The 19,892-nt window shown below is 36.6% G+C and overlaps 2 protein-coding genes across 3 annotated transcripts; one reads left to right on the forward strand and one right to left on the reverse strand.

Moving 5' to 3' along the window:
• The first annotated feature begins 116 nt into the window (after nt 1-116).
• On the forward strand, nt 117-19,841 carry LOC139935658 (uncharacterized). Of its 2 annotated transcripts, none has more exons than XM_071930159.1 (14): nt 117-272; nt 1,783-1,819; nt 2,527-2,609; nt 4,379-4,511; nt 5,568-5,678; nt 6,557-6,706; nt 7,322-7,470; nt 8,165-8,264; nt 14,977-15,087; nt 15,521-15,622; nt 15,796-15,958; nt 16,451-16,630; nt 17,018-17,142; nt 17,721-19,841. In XM_071930159.1, the coding sequence occupies exons 1-14, from the start codon at nt 163-165 to the stop codon at nt 17,793-17,795; spliced, it is 1,629 nt and encodes a 542-aa protein (XP_071786260.1). In that variant the 5' UTR covers nt 117-162; the 3' UTR covers nt 17,796-19,841. The 2 variants fall into 2 exon arrangements, with proteins under 2 accessions (XP_071786260.1, XP_071786261.1); XM_071930160.1 differs by having other exon boundaries at nt 5,571-5,678.
• On the reverse strand, nt 8,273-13,226 carry LOC139935659 (vasorin-like). Its single transcript, XM_071930161.1, has 2 exons — nt 12,760-13,226; nt 8,273-11,154 (listed from the first exon to the last, which is right to left on the reverse strand). Exon 2 carries the CDS (start codon nt 11,126-11,128, stop codon nt 9,524-9,526), a length of 1,605 nt encoding a protein of 534 aa, XP_071786262.1. The 5' UTR covers nt 11,129-11,154; nt 12,760-13,226; the 3' UTR covers nt 8,273-9,523.
• Nucleotides 19,842-19,892: the final 51 nt, after the last annotated feature.

Below are 19,892 nucleotides of genomic sequence, written 5' to 3' on the forward strand. Positions count from 1 at the left end.
TATCAAAAGCTTTTCAGAGAATTAGATGACAATCAAAAATATTATTCTCTGCGGCTTTCGGCAGCTAGCTTTTCACGCATGGCAAGGAAGTTTGCCGTTTTAAACAACAGAGGGCGCTTGACCCACGCCGCAAAAGTTGAAAATCTGAAATTGGCGTGCAAAATGGCGGACGAGAAAGAACAGACCCCTGTCGTTGAGCAAAAAGAATCTGCTGAAGAAAAGACTGTTATCGACCCAGAAAAACAGGAATTCAAGTTCGGAGATCTCGTATGGTAATAAGCAACCCATTTATATTAAAATGTTGTTAAAGGAGGATTGTTTTTGTACGTTTTTAGACGTTTGCCATGTGTCCATTGTCCTTGAATTGGGAATGGGATCTTGTCTGTGTATGTGGTTCACTCGCCAGTCAACTCGTACTCCAACCAAATCGATCTGCTCAACATGGCTCAACAAACTCGTACTCCAATCAATTCAAGCAGTAACCAATTAGTACACTGTATAAATAACCCTTCTCTCTGCTATTAAATCGCTTTATCAAACTCATCTAAACAAACAAACAAACAAACAAACTTGTGGGTTGTGCTCGTATTTCGTAATTGTTTTTCAACATTGCCTACCCTACCCTACCGTACCACACAGCATACTTCTTGAGATTATTGGTTGAAACTTGCTGCCAACAACCTCGAACTGTATGTGAGACTGGCAAGGCTAACTGGAGTGGGGTTGCACTGTTCTCTTGAAATTTAACTTCTGATGTTTTTAAAAATGTTCAAGTAAAAATTTAAACTTTCTCCAGACAACTTTCCTCGCTGTGTCTGGAGTACGAGTTGACCTGCGTACATTAGATCAACCAAAATGATCACAAGTTGGTTGGAGTACAAGATGGTTAGCTGAGTCTGTGACTGTGTTAACCTGTTTCTTGTCCACTCGGATCCAAGGTTGGTGATCTGTCAATTAGTGGAGAAACATTGATCAGCTTTTTCTAAATATTATTGGTTTTGAATAATAAGTAATATCTATTCAGTTAATGATGACATTGACAATTAATTCCAAATGATACTATACCATGCTTGCTTTGCCTTACAAATGTTTTCCAATGGGTTTTTATGCACTTTACTAAATGTTCAACTGCCAAATGTTCAACAATACAACCCAAGACTACTTGATCGTTCAGGCAACTCCATAAAAAGGACCAATGCAATTTGCAAAAGGATTACATTTTTATTTTGAAGGGAAGTGGACACAGTCGGTATTTCAAGTTTTTCCCCCAAATGTGGAACTGACCAATACAACTTGGAAAAGGATTCGGGTTCTATCAAAAGAGAAGTGAATGGTTGGCATATCTTTGAGTTGTCTGAACCGTTGAGTTGCCTGAACTGTCAAGTTTTCTGAACCGACCTCAAGATTTTCTTTTTTCTTTCTTCTCATATCATAGTTCAATCTTAAGATTGTCCCTAGCTCTAATGCATAGTGCATAATTCACACAGAATCATTTTACTTATAACCCATTTATTATTAAGATGAAGCTTCATGATTATTATGATATCTATCAAACTGTGGCCTCTAATACTAATACAAGAACAAATTTCTACTCAATTTAAGCTGCACAAACTTCTCCTTCCGAGCAAATTAATTTCAAAAAAATTTAAAAAATTAGAAAAAATACACAAACTTAACATCCTACTTGAATGGTAGATGGATGTTTAGTGATTAAAACACAGTAAAAAAATGCTTTTTCTGTTACTGTTTTTACTTACTCTTGTCTTTTGGTTTATTTTGCAGGGCTAAATTAAGCAGCTTCCCACATTGGCCAGGAAGGGTAAGTAATATTTGATCTGATGAACCTTGGGGCGTAACATTTCAGTCTGATATATGTATTTTAAAAAGCTATGTCTGGTGATAACAAATATACAACAATTACAAAAAAATAAATCATTATCATTGATCTACTCTAGGATTAGGATACTGTTGCCCAAAGCTCCTTGGAATCTGTATTTGTAGAGCTTATTATTTTGACCTATGTTCCAGAACCTGGATCCAAGTTTTAGACTTTCTTGTAAGCAGTGACTCTCACTATAGCCTTAAACCAATCAGTTATCATAATCTCAATATCTGTTCTTTTAAAGACACAGTACACTATTGGGAATTGTCAAAGACCAGTCGTCTCGATTGGTGTATCTCAACATATGCATAAAAAACACAAATTTGAGCTCAATTGGTTGTTGAAGTTGCGAGATTATAATCAAAGAAAAAACACTCTTGTCACACGAAGTTGTGTGCTTTCAGATGCTTGATTTCGAGACCTCAAATTGTAATTCTGAGGTCTCAAAATCAAATTCGTGGAAAATTACTTCTTTCTCGAATACTACGTTACTTTTGAGTAATTACCAATAGTGTCCACTGCCTTTAATCAAGAAACCAATTTGTAATCATGATCTCAGTATCATTTCTTGATAGGGGCACCATTGTATCACTAATAGCAAGGTGACTTTGACTTTAAATCATTGATTTATTTTGAATTTGTAGATTGTGAAACCATGGAAGCATGTCAAGAAGCCAACCGGCAAGAAAATTACGTACTTTGTTTTCTTTTTTGGAACGGAGGATCAGTAAGTTTCTTTAGTATAGGAAGTTAAATATTATTTGACCATTCCACATTCTTTATATGTTCCCAATATTATTAATGGTTTATTTATCCAACAATATTCAGGGGTCGAAATTGCCACTAGCCCGCTAGTCCAGGACTACCAGATTTACAGCCGGGCCACTGATTTTTCCAGTTTGATAGCCCGACGGGCTAGTGGAAAAACAATGCAAAAATCATCATTACAAACAACAAAGAACTGTGCTATGGTGTATTGTAAAGTTTGAGCCGTGACGCGAGACATAATGTGTCTTTCGGGCTAACAAAATCTCATCAGGGCTACTAAAAATTATTGGTTACTAGCCCTGCTGACTACCATGAAAATACACTTAATTTCGACCCCTGAATATTAAAAAAAAAAAACACTAGCAGTGAAAAACTGAATTGCTGTCTTAAATTTACAATTTGTCAGTTAATACAATAAAAAGATAGTTAAATGTAATTTGACTGAAACACATAAAACATTAAATTGCACAAATGACAAAAGACCCCTAATATAAAGTAACGGGGCAAAGGACTCAGAATAACTAAAAAACATAAAAATCACAGAACAAACTCTAACCAGTTCTGGAAAGCGTTGCGACAACAGTTAAAAACAATTAAAAGTAAGGACAGCAAAAATAAACAAACAGTTGAATGAAGATGTGATTAAGCCGACATTCACAGTGGTTGACTTCCCAAGAAAAGAAAAAAAAGGTATTGTTTGTTGATGAGGTTAACCAGGTATGGAATAGTGCTTGTCTTGTAGCGGTTAGTACGGCATCTGATAGCGGACAAATGGTCGGAATTTCTTAAGTTATTGTTTCTCCTAGGAGGAAGCCAACCACTGTGAATGTTGGAGTTCAGCAAAGCGTTCCCAAAATTAAGGCTGAGCTTTTCAAGCCTGGCAAGAACAGGTGGAATTTGAAGTGTCTGGCAGATTTCACTAAAACGTTTAGAGTTGACTACGTCAGTGGAAAGAATAATATGAAAAGCTTTCCGCTGCAGCCCTCAAGGCACTCGCTTTGTGATTTTGTCAAACTACAAAACCGCACAGGGGAGGCATATTCCAGAGTGGGCTTGACATACTGTCAATAAATTGTAACAAGGTCAGCCCGTGGGAGATTACAATGTTTGAGCATGCGAAGAAAGTAAAGTTTCCTATTGAATTTGGTACACATACTTCCAACCTGAGTGTTCCACTTCAGGTCTTCTTGAACAAGAATGCCTAACAATTTAATACAATTAGCTTGTTTAAAGGCAGTGGACACTATTGGTAACTACTCAAAATAATAATCATCATAAAACCTTTCTTGGTTACGAGTACTGGGGAGTGATTGATAGTATAAAACATGGTGAGAAACAGCTCCCTCTGAGAAAGAAAAGAAAGAAGTCATTTTCCATGAATTTGATTTTCCATGAATTTGATTTTGAGACCTCAGGCATCAGGCACGTTTATTTCTGTTCTACGAAAGCATGAGATCATGACTTGACACTTACTAGGGTTAAGTTTCATCATATTATCAACTGACCATTGGTCAAGGCAGTAAATAAATACTATCTTACAATTATTCCTGCCTTCTCAATAAATCTTTGATTGATGCCTGACAACATAATTTGTTTCCAATATAACTCCGCATGTGGCATACAGGGTTTTTTCATATCAAGAACTAGACAGCTTGAATTTGGTTAATTCGAATTGTATTAGTCACCCAGTGACGCTCCTACAGATAATGTATTTTTTTCTTATTTTAGTGCCTGGGTACGAGCAGAGAATCTATGTCCATACCTTGAACACAAGGACAGGTTGTCTAAGGCAGCAAAGGGACAGAAATTCAAGAAAGCTATGGATGCTATCCAGGAAGCCATTACTCAGGATTCTAATAAGGTCAGACTCCAAGCAAAGCACTTCAACATTCTGTATTAATGTGATCTGGGTCCAATTTTATAGAGCTCAACACCAAACACAATATCACCAGATTTACAAAACTTACAGTTTGAAGATAAAGATAGTAGAAAGCTTTCCTTAAAGTCACCTGGAAGTGGTATTTTTTCAAAATAAAGCTTTTGTCACTAATATATGTGTTTTGATGAGTGGAATGTGAATAAACAGTTAACTAAGGTTTTAAAAAATCTGTTCTCATGTTATTTACAAATTTAAGAGTAGACCCGACCTGAGAGGGCGCTGTTCGTGACGTAAGTCGAGGCAGACTTTGCCTGTAATGCGTAGAGTAAACACAATTGCAAAGTACATGTACTGACCAGGTGTATTGCTGCTGAATGCAGAAAAACACTTTTTGAAATGTACCAACTCACGTCTTGGACGTACATGTACTTTGCACGTGTGTTTACTATACGCATTGCAGGCAAAGTCTGCCTCGATTGACGTCACAAAAGGGGTAGGTGGAGTCAGCCCCCCAAACAACTTTAATTATTTTTTAAACATAAATCGTGACTAACAATTACTAAAAAAATTATTTTATTGTTCGTAAGCAGATTTTTTTTTTTTTTCCAGGTGACTTTAAAATATTACTTGCTAAGGTGCTATAGTTATTGAGAAATGAAAGCAGCTAAGCACAACAAAATTTTACTTATCAGAATAAGGTTACCAGGCTAATTCCCATGACACATCTCCAATATGTTACTGGTATCCCGCTTATTTGTCCTGCTTAATATTTTATACTTAAGCAGCACTATGAAATTGAGCCCTGGATTTGAGTGCACAAAGCGCTAAGATGATTTTTATAAATCACCATAATAATTTGGATTTTAACTTCACACCTTGCTTGGCAAATTATTCAGATTGATGTTAACCACTTATCTCTAGGTTTTCTGAACCGTTACCATGCTCACCTGTCTGGAACTTACCTTGTTCATAATTTTCATTTATTTAGATCTACGAGCCATGATTTTAATGGGTTTTTTTTACAATTGATTTATACAGAAGGCATCTCCACTGTCCCCGTTTCATCCTGAAGACGATGAAGAAATCTTTCCACCCAAATCAAAGCCCATGAAAGACTACTCCAGGGAACCTCTGAGTGGCAAAGCAAAGGTATGAACAATGCATCAAAGTACTTTCCATGAACAGTTAAATGTGATTATGATGGGGTTGGTTCAATTCCTGTCTAAGGGCACTTTTGGTTTGGGTTTTTATTCTCTACCTGATAAAGGTTTTCCCTGAAATGATTCTTGGATTTTTCTCCCAATTCTAAAACTGAAACTTCCTTCTTTGTTTTCTCTTCATGGGGTTCTTGGCTAGTATAATGATGGAGTCTTTGGCTTAGCAACCAGAATTAATTGATGAAATTAAATGAAATCACTAATAAAAGCACCTTATATGCACTGGGAATTATTGCTTCTAAGTGCATACTAAATAAAGTCTGTAGATATCAGTTGTTCAAATAGACAGTGAACTTTGTGAGTTTGTAGAAGTAAGACAAAGTTATAATAACCAGGGAAAACTGACTGGGTAATTTTCTAGAGCTAGACTTTGAATCTTTTGATTAAAAAGCCAGGGCTCTTACCAGTTTAGCTCCCACCAACTAATTCAATAATTGAGTCAATTATAAGGTTTTCACAATAAAGACAAATGTTACAGAAATGTTACACAATGTTTCAACCTCTTTTAAATGAACCACCTCGGGTGTTAACTATAATTAAATTTCAATGATCTTCCATTGTCTTATTCTAACCCTCAATTGGATTGGGAAGTGGATTTACACCAATTACTATTTTCCCTCGGCCACTTTATAACTGGAAATTTGTATAAGTTCACTTAGCACAAATGAACAGCATTGACAACCAGAACTAAGTAGCAATAAAAACGTTTTCAGATGAATGAGTACTAAAAAGCTTTTTTTCTGTTATTGTCATTTCCAAACTTGATCCAAACAAAATAACGTAATGGAACTACTTTATCATATTCTTCAGTTGAATTCACAACCTGATGACAGAGGGAAAGCCTCACCAGAAAAAGAAGCAGTCGAAAAACCCACCAAGAAGAGAGGTCGATCGTCGAACAAAGATTCTAATGTAGATAGCACCCCGACCAAACTTACGTATGCCTCCCCAAAGAAGAGGGTAAGTTATCTATGCATCTATGGTTGCCGGGGCTTCAGCAGCCACAAGGGAGAGTGGCTGCTGAGGGATGTGTGGTTGCTTTGGGGGTGGGGGAGTGGCTGCTATTGGAGGGGGGTAGTGGCTGATCGGGAGAGTGGCTGCTATGGGGTAAGTGGCTGCCAAGGGGTGTGTGGTTGCTATGGGGGGGGGGGGCTGCTGAGCAGTGTGTGGCTGCTATGGGTGCTAGTGGCTGCTACTAAGGCATAACAAAAAAATCATGTTGGTGTAACCCGACGTACCCTAAAAATACGGCCGACCCTGGATATTTGATTTTTTCAAGGGATAACTTTTAATGATTAAAATCTATTAAAGACATAAAAATAAAATAAATGTCATCAAGAAAATACACGATTTGTTGTGTGAAGCCTTGTTTGCTTTTGTTATCGTGTATACTACCGGCTTAAACAATTAGAAAACATAATTTTCGTTGCTGGGAGGCGAACAAAAATAAAAAATCCCTACCTACCTACCCTATTTTGGGGGGCCCGTTACGCCAATATAACATATTTTTGTTTATGCCTAATGCTGTACCATGTCAATACGATAATGTGATTTTCCCCCTTGTTTGTGTTACAGCTAGCAGGTAGTACGCTGTCATCACCCAGTAAGAAACCCAAAGGCAATGGGTTGTCCTTCAATTCTCTCAGTCTTTATAACAGCTTTCAAACACATCTTGCTGATAAGGCAGAGGAAAAGAAAGAAGAAATTGTACCAACGGACAAAAAGTAAGAAACTAAATGGGGATCAAAATAGGCTATTTTTCGTGTACGGATATTTTGAACTGATTTTATAATTAAAACATTGGGAGTAGATGAAAATGGAACATGTTGGCAAGGTTATTTGGATCCAAACACCTTCACAACTAATGTGAACAGATAATATTGAGAAATTATAAAATGTTGCTTCTATGAAATATAAATTAAATGAATATCGTTACACACTGTTTAATACAGGGCACATCTAGTGTTCAAATTGTGTTGCAATTTACTTCATATACAACCAAGATGAATTTTTCTTAAACACTTGGCATTGTTAGGTCTTTCTATAACAAGAATCTCGGGGAAGTTAGTGTGTGTTTTGCTTTACTTTTGGTAAGAACGGTAATAAAACTAGTGGGTCCTTGGTAAGCAGAAAATATTGTAAAGTACACTTTTGCCAATACACATCTTTGTTGCTGTAGCTAGCTCCAAAAATGCTTACAGGCAAACAGCTTTGAAGATGTAGGTCCAGGATTTTTAACTGATGACAACTGCATTTTTCCAAGTCCAATCCAAGCAGTTGGGCACTGGTAAACAGTGTAAATTAAAACGTATACTTGTACAACATTGCCTTGTTAGCACCTGGCTATTGTAAATTTGAAATCATCATCAGTTATACCTATGTTTAACAGTGTATTTATGCAATTATCTTATTGTATAGGATTGGTTTTATTGGACTTGGCCTTATGGGAACAGGAATGGCCATGAATCTCATTAAGACAGGTCACAAGGTCACCGTGTGGAACAGAACTGCGGCAAAGGTCAGTCAATATTAAGTTTTTCATATTTTATTGATAACACCATTCATTTTAAAACGATTGCAAATATTTGGCCATGATTTTAATGAGGACTAAACAATGTCCAAAGTATGAACTGGAACAACATTGATGGGCAGTCCTATTGGTTGAAAGAAGGTCACATAACTGTTGAAGACATAAACGTAAGTTGTGAATGTGCGATCGGTGGTCATAGCCATATATGCATGTTGGTTCTTAAGTCTACGCATGCACTAATAATGTGGTGCACAATCAATACATATCGATACTCAATGTAACTATCTAATGGCATGTGTTCGAAGGGACAACCATTGAATCTCATCCAATACCCTTTATGGAAAGGGCCTGATAATGTAACATGAATTGAAAATTTAGGCTAAAAAAAAAAACAGACAAGCTTTACAGATTTTCCTGCGCAAAAATAACTATGCTTTTCAACACAAACAAAAATCTGAATAGAATGTTAATGAAAGAGTGATGACTTGGTCTTAACCGGCTGTTTAAAACATTGCGTGGTTGTGGCTGTCCTCAGTCCTTAATCACACTGCCACAACCAACTTGGTTCTAAAAGGTTGTTTGAGACCTCATGGCCAATCATTTATTCATTAGTTATTTGTTGAAAGTATATTTTTGGCTGTAAACTAAACCAATCAGCTGGTTTATGGAAGACATGATTGATTGTGTAACCATCTCTAGGAATATGGTTGAAAAGTGGACTCATTGTTGAGTTGTCAATTATTCTTTTATCCATATTAATTATCTGTTCGTAAAGGATTAACAATGCAGCTGTACAGTATTACAAATGTTATATAAATTCTTTCTATCAAACATTTGACAAGGCCTCATAAAGTTTGCTCTTAAATGTCAAGAACTCATGGGAGTTAATGTGAATAGAACTTCAATTAGGTTCTCCTAAAATTATTTCAAAAATATATTTATTCATATAATATCAAATTTAAAACACAATAAAAAAATCAAAGCTCAGACTGAGAAATGGATTTACACATTTGGATAAATCTATGTACATTTATAAGTTGCATAAGTTGAATTGAGTTGCTTCTATTGAGTTGCTTCTATTGAGTTGCTTCTAATAAATTTGATGATTGTTTTTTTTTGGGTATTCTTCCAAGACACAATGTTGGCAAAGACATCCACAGAATTTCAACATGGATAAATCCTAGTGTAGTAATCACAAATATTTGCCTCCAGCTTTATTTTTAAGCATGTAGTTAAAAGCACCTGAGCTAACATTGTATAACTTGTTGTTCTGGATTGTCTAATTCATTCATGTCATTGACCGAATGTTGCATGTTCTCATGATGAGACAATTCCTCGTCTATTATTTGTATTCTGAGAGTGTCTTGAGGATCCTGTATGGTTTTCAATGTGTTATCTTGTAACGTTGCTGTAAGTGAAGCATTTGTTGTGGACTCATCAAGCACATCTTGATTACTACATGTATGTACTCCTACAATATTCCCACTAGTCTCCAGTATTAATGGAACATCATTGTCTTGAGTCACTATCCCATTCCCTGACTCTCCGATGGGAATATCCTGCACAGATGGTGTAGGTGAACTTGTTGAACCATAGGTGGGGTTTTCAACATTGATTACATTAGGTGGGGAGTGCCTACGGTGTCTACCCCTACGGGTTAAGGTTATACCCCTCAGGCGAATAACATAAAGTATTGCAACTACGCAAATAAGGACCAGACAAATACAGAGAATTACTCCAAATATTGTCATGATAGTTTGTAGGTCCAGCTTGTCATCTGTTGCACCATCAAGGGAAGGTACTGGCATTGCGCTGTCTGTGAGAGGTCTGTTAGGGCGGGAATGCTGAGTGGTTTGCGAAGGGTCCGTCTTTTGTAGGAGACACACCTCTTCTATTATATTACCAGGTGACCTCTTACGAGAAGTATAACTGAAAGCAGCCAGGCAGATTGTGTAAGTTGTATCAGGTTTGAGTTGCTCAATCCTATACCAACGACTGCTTCCATTCAAAGAGACCTTTGTTTCTTGAGGATTGAATTCGATGTAGTCCTCCATGTACACTAAGCGGAAGTCCATGATATCCTCTGCATCTATGGACCATCTGACTTCAATATCACAACTTGTTACATCTGTTACAGTCATACTTAACATGTCTCCTGTGCGCCATTCACAATATTTTCCTTGGTACTCGGGCTGGCATACACACTGCCAGGTATGATGTGGCCTCATGACGCAAGTACCACCATGTTTGCAGGGGTTACCTTCACATATCGCGCCTCCATGTCTCGAATCTTCCTCACTATCATCCCTCTGCTGTCTGTGTTTATTACAAACATTCACTCCCATCATCAAGTCACTAAGCGATTGACCATACAGACGCCTTGGAAAGGCACACTTTGTACTGTCTAAATTCACAAGTTGAATGTTTTGCTTACTCAACGAATCTAACGTCATCTGTAACTTGCAGTCACAACCAATAGGGTTATTTGATACGTCTAAGATTTTCAAAAAGCTGGCTGCTAATAATGTTGTGACATCAGTAATCTTGTTACCATGGAGGTAGAGTGCCTCTATGTTGCCGAGTCGATCCATGTCTGCAATTCGTTTGATTTTATTTCCTGTTAGAATCAGTACTTTTGTTTTGACTGGTACATTTGGTATTTCCTCCAACCCTAAATAGCTACAGTCAACCACTTCCTGATTGCATAAGCATCTTGTAGGACATTGCTGATCCACAAGATTGGTATGGTTGGTGATATAACCACTAGTAGTACTAACCAAGTAGCTAGTCAGCACGAAGAACAGCACTTGTTGTGTCATCATTTCATGGCTTAGTGTAGGACCTCTCTTCATCAGTCATTCACTCCATACTAACAAATCTGTAGAAGAAAAGAGTACATGAGTACATTATGAGCTTAACGTGGTTGTAATTTAACAAAAAACAGCAATTAAGCAAGGGTCCCTTGCGTAATTTAAACATTCTTGCTTAATTGTTTCCCAAATACACTTTGTTTGAAAGGACAGCAATGTCCATGAAGGACAACAAAGATTTTACTGGGGACCTTCGACAGTCAAAACATTGTTATCCTCTCACACTACGTGCAATTTGGAAAATTTTACAACCATGCTAAAATGGAGCAAGGGACTGCTTAATTGGTTTTGTGTGAAAAGGGCTGGAGCTGACCAACTCGTACTTATTCAAGATTTTCAATCATTGAATTTGTGTAGATGTACCTTACTGTACTTCACCGAGTACATGTACATACATTAAAGTACATTAATTAAAGGCAGGAACTTGGATGTGTCACGTTTAGTTATCCTATGACTCATAGTGTTTGTACATAGTAGTAATGTACAAGTTTTGTTGAAAGTCAAGAGAACGATTCCCCTTGTATAGCAGAGCAAAATGCTACACAAATTGTGTCAGTTTTTACTCAAAAATAACAATTTGCTACTCAATATTGGCATTCAGTGTCCAAGAGTTCAGTAAAAAAAACAATTTTGCTTTTACGATTAGCAGCGCTTTGAAATGGAAATAGCATAAATAGTAAAAAGCACAAAATCATTAAGCAATGCTATGAAATCGGGCCCTGCAAAGCATGCTCATTTATAAAACTCATGTGAAGTCAGACACTTTTATCTAAACATAATCTTAATACCTATATCATGATGAAGGTTTCAGCAGTTGTCCAGGAGAGTCACACATTTACAATGTACATAGAGTAGCCAACTGTTAGACACACCCCCAGACCACTGATAACCAGGCAGAAAATATTTCTTTCATTTAAGCAAAACTAGAGTGGGGCACCAGTCACAAAATAGTCTACACTTTCATCAATAGAGTGACATCACAGAAACAGTTTAAAGATGAAGAACCTTGTTATGTTCTTAATGCTTTAATTTTCTTAAATCTTAATATCCATGCCAAATACAGATTCTTAGTTTCATTTAGCTTTTGAACCTGTTGATATTCCTTATAACGTCTTATTCCTGAGAGATGTCTCTACTTAGAAATACTTCATCTGGTTTGAGAAACTGATCTTTAATAAAATGAACATTTTTTTTCCATAAATGAAATGTTCAAATCAGAAGAACACTGTAGACAATTTCTTAAGTTACTTTTGTAATTGTAGGTGATCACAATTGTATTTGTTGTTGCTTCTAATACTCCCACTCATTTATGATTAGTTTGAGTATATTACCATGATACCTAACATTAAATTTTACTATTCAAATGAGGTGAAAAGGTCTCCAATTAATCCATTGCACCCACAGCAGTTGCCTTGGTGCCCTGTGCTTTTGCTTTGTTGAGCTTTTCCTTATAAAAGTGCCCCTTACCAGAGCAAAATTGTTTGCCCCTTCAAGAGCGAAGTTCAAGGCCTGATTAAAAGATGTACATGTACTCAGACTGAAAAATAAAATTAACACATTGTTTTGAAAAGGTCCCTACATGTTTTAACCAATAAAATAATTTGAATTCTTACCTTACAGTACAGTTTGGTTTGAAAATTTAGCTTTTTTGAGTAGTCCTGGTGTCACAGCTCATGCCATGTTGATGCCAAGCACAAGCTGGTACAGGCATGTAGTCATTATTCATCAATTTGTCAACCTACTGCAATACATGAACACTGCTATCTAGATGAAACTCAACCGTCCTCTCAGTCGAATGATCCGGAGGTGAACACTTAAAGTTGCTTAGTACTCAGTTTCATGTTGCTAGTATCACCTCCATGCTAGTATTCTGAAGACACACTGACAACTACATGTCATTATATTTTCTCATCAACTACAACTAACGAACGGTGAAGTCTTGAGCTGAGCTGAATAGTTGTGTATAGGCAGTTGAATTATAATCACGCATGATTTATTTGGTAATAATACTAATTTTATACTATAGCAGTTACCCCCACATGTGACTTACAAGTACATGGTGGCACTATTGTGAAGTCTCTTAATAGCTAGCTCCAATAATGAATAACAGAGCTATTGTTGTCATCTCCTTTGATCAACAACCAAACGGTTTTGGAGTGTTTCATTGATAAAAATGGGGGTGTCTGGGTAGGTTCCATTGCTTGTTACCCGTTAACTCAGTTATTTGTACAGGTTGTTTGTAGGCATAAAGGTTTAGTGGCACTCTGTACCCTGACACAGTTTGTTGAGAGAGTGTTTGAATAGTTGGACAAATAGACGTTCACAAAATATCATTCAAAGTCCATTTTTTTCTAGCTTGCATAATAATTAACAGTCTATGCACTATGCTGTGGGTGTTAAATCTCGCATGGATAAGAATTGACTTAAAGCAACCTCAGTAGTGTAGGATCATTGACAGTACAGGGGATGCTAATAATTTCACTATTTTACTAGTAAATCCCAAAGGTTGTAGCATTTTTGTGTTTCTACACACGTCACTTAAGAGTACAATACTTCATTAGGGTTGAATTGTACTACTATAGAGTCTGGTCCTTGCTCTATGGTACCACAGTAACAAAGCAAATATAAACAGCAATTGATGTAAAGCCATCAGGTATAAATTTATTTTTGACAAGATGACTCTAACTTAGTATTATTTGGATAACTTCCCTACTGTCTGATCATTTAATACCATCCACTGTGGTATTGAATGATAACTGTGCCATCTTGCATTTATGATATCATGTGGAGATACACAGCAACCATACAGTGAGTTACACATCAACCATACCATACAGTGGCACATAGTGAGTTCTGTGCCACCACAGTCCACAACCTTTCATTTTTGTTTTCATTTATTAATGTTGTAAGTAAAAATTAAAGTACAGACAATAAGAACAGTCAAGAAAACAAATACATGTACATACAATTAGGAGAGAGAGAAAAATAGAGAAGCAAGTAGCAACCCTGATGGATTTTTAAAAAGGAAACTAAACAACTATCGAGTTAAATGGTTTCAATGATTAGTACATGTAGGAGGGTTAAGTCAATCATGGAGGAATGATACTGAGTCTTATCAAGCTTTGTGCCATTTGTACTGAGAATAATCAACATTGGTTTGACTGTTTCCATGTGTTTACATCCCCTTGTTGGAGTTTATTGAGTTACCTTAATGGAAATATCATCTAAACAAACAAACAAACAAACAAACAAACAAACAAACAGTGTGACACTCCTTTCTTTCATGTAGCTATGACGAGACATATTCCTGTTTTATGTACTGTACCTGCACTTTAATAAACAAGTGGCCTCACTCAATGTCAAACAAAAACTGTAGAGCCATTGGCTGATAGTTATGATAGTTATCCTGTCTAGACTTTGCTCAGCAACTTGCAGCCTATAACTTAAGGCAATGCTGCACACTCTATAACAACGTATGCTCATAAAAGGCATTAAGTCTGAAAAGTTACAATTACAAACCATTTTTCAGTTTGAAACTGAGAAGGTTAATAAATGTTACTGTTAACAAAATAGAAGTGAGAGGTGTCACCACCAAGACCCAACTTCATTGTGCTGCTTCTGGAGAAAATATTGGTTAAACAATTTCTGTTGAGCAACAATTAGCAGGAAACCAATCACAGATGCTACATGTGAGATGGTATTTTAGCAACTAACTCTTTTACTGGTGAGCATTTTTTTTAGCTGAAGTATGTCTAAAATTGGTTCAGGTATGTCTATAAATTGTTGACGTAGGTTGCTAACTTTCCTCATTGTGTTTTCTTTGTTGACAGTGTGCAGATTTTGTAACAGCTGGTGCAACAGAAGCCAAGAGTGTATCTGATCTTGTGTCGTCATGCGACATTGTTTTCTCAATGGTGTCGGATTCAGAAGCTCTTAGAGCAGTAAGTACAAGCAAACATCTTGAGCAGATTTTTAAGCAGATTATGGCTATATACAAATTGTCATTTTTATTTTGTATAACTAGTGGAATGCACTGTCATGTTGATCATCTAAAAATGCAATGGATATGGGAATAATAGTAACCTTGTCTACTATAATAGGTTAGTTACAATAAAAAGATTAGGTTGCTAGGAAGGAATTTGTCCAGCAAGTTCTTTTTTATAAACACTTAATGATAATATTGAGAAGTAAATATGATTCAACTGATACATAATATATATGTAACTGATACAAAACAAAACCCCTGAAAAACAACAACAGAACTTATGAACATATCTAAACAGATTTAATTTACTAGAGCAGTTTCTTTGTGGTTTGTTTCTTGATATTCCTAAAATGTGTCTAATTGATAGTTACACTTGAACTGTTATGTAGATTGTGTTTGGTGAGCATGGTGTACTGGATGGTATGAAGGAGGGCAAGGCACTGGTGGATATGTCTACAGTGGATATCGGTACAGTCACTGGAGTAGAAGGGGTGAGTAGTTATCTATCATGTCTGTAGGCAGTTTTTGCTACAAGGTGTTATTAGCCCCTTTACTGGAGAGTAATTGTTGTTATATTGCTATTGTCAGTTTTTGTTGCAACATAAATTTATTTGTGTAAATTTGACTGTTGATATTGACTGTTGTGTGTGGTTTTGTTCCTTAGGCTATTTCAGCGCGAGAGGGTAGGTTTTTAGAGGCACCAGTAGTAGGCAGTGTCCAGCCAGCCATGGAAGGTTCACTTGTGGTCATTTCAGCTGGAGATAGGACACTCTATGAAGACTGTACATCATGCTTTCAAGCTATGGGCAAAAAAGCATTTTATCTTGGTAAGTACCTCTTAAGAAAAGAACAATAATACAGCAAAGGAGAATTATAGTCATTATTGCCAACTGAAGTCACCCAATAAATTAACAACTACATGATACTTAAGTCTTTAGTTTTCTAAGAATAACTGTGTAATTGACAGACCAGGGCCCAATTTCTTGGCTCTGCGAACCGCTGATTCTGCGCTTACAATCATTGTTCTCCGCTTACTGTGCAAGACTAAATTACTTTGCTCACTGTGTAAACGAAGAACGCTTAGTTATATGGAGTACGCATGTGCACAAGCAAAAATTCCTTGCTTACCTGTTTAGTACGCTTGATGTAAATGTGGACTTCCCTGCTTCCGTAAGTGCTGATTCTTTACTTGCGGTAAGTAGAGCCATGGTGTTGGGCTCTGCAGCTATATATCAAGGAACCATCAGAGTGAAATCAGGTCAACAATATGAACAATCTCTTGAAACATGTGTACATTCATATCATGATTTCCTGTGTAGGTGACGTTGGGAATGGCTCTAAAATGAAGATCATCATCAACATGATCACAGGGTGCATCATGAGTGGGTTTGCTGAAGGAATGGCGCTAGCTGAAAGGGCAGGTCTTAGTCAAGATACACTCCTGGATGTTCTAAACCTTGGAGCTATATCAAGTCCACTCATCAGTGGAAAGGGCAAAGGTATAGCCAGTCTCAATTCTTACTTTCAACTCCCAGTGGGATTATAATATAAAATAATAATAATAGGTTTTTACTGCACTTTATCACATCCCTAGAGGGGTATCAAAGCGCTCAATATTTTGTCCTGCAAGGTGTACCTGGTCTGATCACTTTTTGTCTCTTGCTTAAGGACACAAGTGTCACGACCGGGACTTGAACCCAATAGGTTCAATATATTTCTAATGACCATGCCCTTGTGTTACTGCTAATGTTACAAGCTGGATTTCTTCCAATCTTTGTTGTATAACTACCATAAACCCAGTGTAAGAAACATGAAATCATTTTTTTTATGTTACAGTGTGGAACGTGGCAACAAACAATTTATTTCTTTTGTCTTTTTCTTTTCAGCCATATTGGCCAATAAGTTTCCTCCTGCATTTCCACTGAAGTACCAGCAGAAAGATATGAGACTTGCGTTGGCTCTAGCTGACCAAGTAGAGCAACCACTCCCAGTCTCTGCAGCTGTCAATGAGGTATTTTATGTTATGGTGTATTTTTTTGAAGGGATTATGAGAGGTGGGATCAATTTCATGGCTCTGCTTACGGCTGAATACTGTGCTAACGATCACCATTCTCCCCTTACTGAGCAAGCGCCAAATTTCTGTGCAAGTTGTGGAATTGAAGAATGCCTAGTAATGTGAAGTAGGCATGAGCACAAGCACAATTTCCCTGCTCACCCATGAAGTACGCTTGACGTAAGTGCGGAATTCCCTGCTTCTGTTAGTGCCGATTCTTTGCTTACAAGCAAAGCCATGAAATTAGGCCCAGTTGTTGTGTCTGGTTGAAGGAATGGGGGTATCGCTCACAAATAGTTATGCTTACCAGAAATTGGTTACCAGCCAAAATGTCTGATTTCCTCCTGTGCTTGGTAGGAAATGTGTTGAGTATTTTTTTCTGCTAAGCAGCTCAGTAAAATTTGGCCTAGAGTATTGGCTTTATATAAACATCACACTCTGTACGTTTCTGTTTTTGGAATACTGCTTGTAATTGGATGGTCAACATTCTTTCTTTTGTTGTAATTACATTTTTCATTTTTCTATGAATTTTTCAGCTTTTTAAGAGAGCAAAAAATCTTGGTCTTGGAGAGAAGGACATGTCGGCGATTTATAAGGCAGTAAATCAGTGAGGATTGAAATGGAGACTACCACCTTCCCTTCATGCTGTACCTTAGACTCTATCTGAGGTCTCCTAGCTATTGATTTGAATCATGTACAAACATTGTTATATTTTGTAATTTCTTGTGCTTGAATATGTAATACACAAAAGTAGCTCTTGTTTTGGTGTAAGAGAAGACCATGTATTTTTTAAAGAAACACTGTTAAATTTTTAAGACTAAAAACTCCAAAGATATGAGCTCCAAAGTTTTAACAACATTTTTAAAAAGAATACGACATGGTCTACAGTTGTATTAGTTTTATGCCTTCTCAACTGCTGTACAATAGCTATCTTCTTTTTTCTTATGTTTTGTGTTTTATTTATGCCATTGATACATTTTGGGTTTTGTGGTAGGATTAGGTATGAAGTACTTTTAATGAACGGGCACTGTCATGCTGATAGCACACTGTCATTCAATTTTAGTTCACATCACCTCAACTATTGTAATTTTGCTAACATTCCAGAAACCATCTGAACATCATGAGATGAACACACCAAATTATACATTTCCATTGAAAGGAAGCAGTAATGAAGAACAAAGAATTCATATCAACTTTGTATCTGTTAAAATAAAATACAATGATTGAAATTATTTGACATTGATTTGTCAATATGAATTCACCAAACTAGTATTTGCGGTAAATTTTGTCACTTCTACTTTTTGGAATCGCCATAAACATTCTGGTGAGTGTTGAAGGTTATCTGTGTGTGCCCCCCTTCTTCAGTGTTTGTTTCACTGCCATGCCAACCAGTGCACCAGGAAGGGGAGATTTGTGATCATGACTCATGCTCTGAATTCGATTTTGCTTTTATACTCTTTGTAAATACAACAAAGCCAATTGAATCTTACATTTGAAATGTAAACCTTGGTTTGGTAAAACAATACAACCATGGATATAAATAGTTATCTCAAATGACACCTAGTCATGAGTCAATCAATCAAGTCTTGTATGAACACAAGTGTTATTTAAGTGAGTTAAGTCCCACTGCAGTGATAACGAGACGATAACGCAAAGAGAAGGCATTCTATTGGTTGAATTGCTCCGCACAGAATATGCCCACGCTTGTTCAACCAATCGAGGGCATATATTGATTACAGTTTCGTTATCGATGCCTGTGTGACCAGGGGCCGGTTTCACAAAGATCTCAAATTGATCGTAACTTCAAATCAATCGTAGTTGATGTCACAATACAAATCTCTATGGTGATACTGAAAATTTGTTTTGCGATGAATTTTATTGCTTTGTGAAATCGGCCCCAGGCCTTTACACTTATTAATTATTAGTGGGTATCATGTACTCATTACTTTGGTTTTCTTCAAGATGTTCAATAATTGCGTTTTACACAAGAGAAGTTCTACAAAAGCTGTTACCTTGTTAGCAATCTCCTTACCAAACAACTCATCATGACAGTAATTTTGATGAAGTCTGAAGAAAATACAAAATTATGCTGTCCTCTTTTGGCATTTCCCATAACTATTTGGGAGTTCAATTGAAACCCACTTTTACAGTGATTAACATTTTCCACAATCGTTAATCATCCCGGTTATTCTTGAAAAATATTCTGAATAAAGTTGTCCTAGTTTATTATTTTTGCAGATTAAAGATGCACATTGGACTTTCGGGCTTCTCATTTTTGTTAAATCGGCAATTTGTGAGTATGCACATTGATAAGGGTTGGAATAGGGTTCAAACATCTTTTCTTAGGGGCAAAAATAAGATTTGGTAATTCATTGACTTTGGTGTCATAAGTCTCCTTTAATAGAGGTCTTTCTGCCTTCTTTTTCCTGTGCCCAGATGAAATCTAAAACAAAATTCGACTCAATCCATATTTTATTGATTTGGGGAGGTGATGTGGCTTCTGGCTTGTTGTATAACATACTTTATTGTTAACTGTTGATTATTTTTTACTTTCAATATTAATGTGGTAGCCGTGTGGCAGCCTATGTCTTGTGTAGCATTGTTTTAGAAACACATGAATAAAAATGATATTAAACCAAATGATAGAAACTTTTAAATGTGTTGCCTGATTATTTGAAAACAAAACAATTTGGTAGTTATTGCCAAAT

This window comes from Asterias amurensis, chromosome 4 (genome assembly GCF_032118995.1).
Source record: "Asterias amurensis chromosome 4, ASM3211899v1".
In the NCBI taxonomy this organism is placed as follows: Eukaryota; Metazoa; Echinodermata; class Asteroidea; order Forcipulatida; family Asteriidae; genus Asterias; species Asterias amurensis.

Excerpts from the sequence above, each read along its gene's own strand:
- LOC139935659 (XM_071930161.1), bottom strand. The coding sequence starts at position 11,128 with ATGAAGAGAGGTCCTACACTAAGCCATGAAATGATGACACAACAAGTG.
- LOC139935658 (XM_071930159.1), top strand. The coding sequence starts at position 163 with ATGGCGGACGAGAAAGAACAGACCCCTGTCGTTGAGCAAAAAGAATCT. Across the intron at positions 4,512-5,567 it reads TTACTCAGGATTCTAATAAG|AAGGCATCTCCACTGTCCCC; the intron begins GTCAGACTCCAA and ends TGATTTATACAG. Across the intron at positions 15,623-15,795 it reads CAGTCACTGGAGTAGAAGGG|GCTATTTCAGCGCGAGAGGG; the intron begins GTGAGTAGTTAT and ends TTTGTTCCTTAG.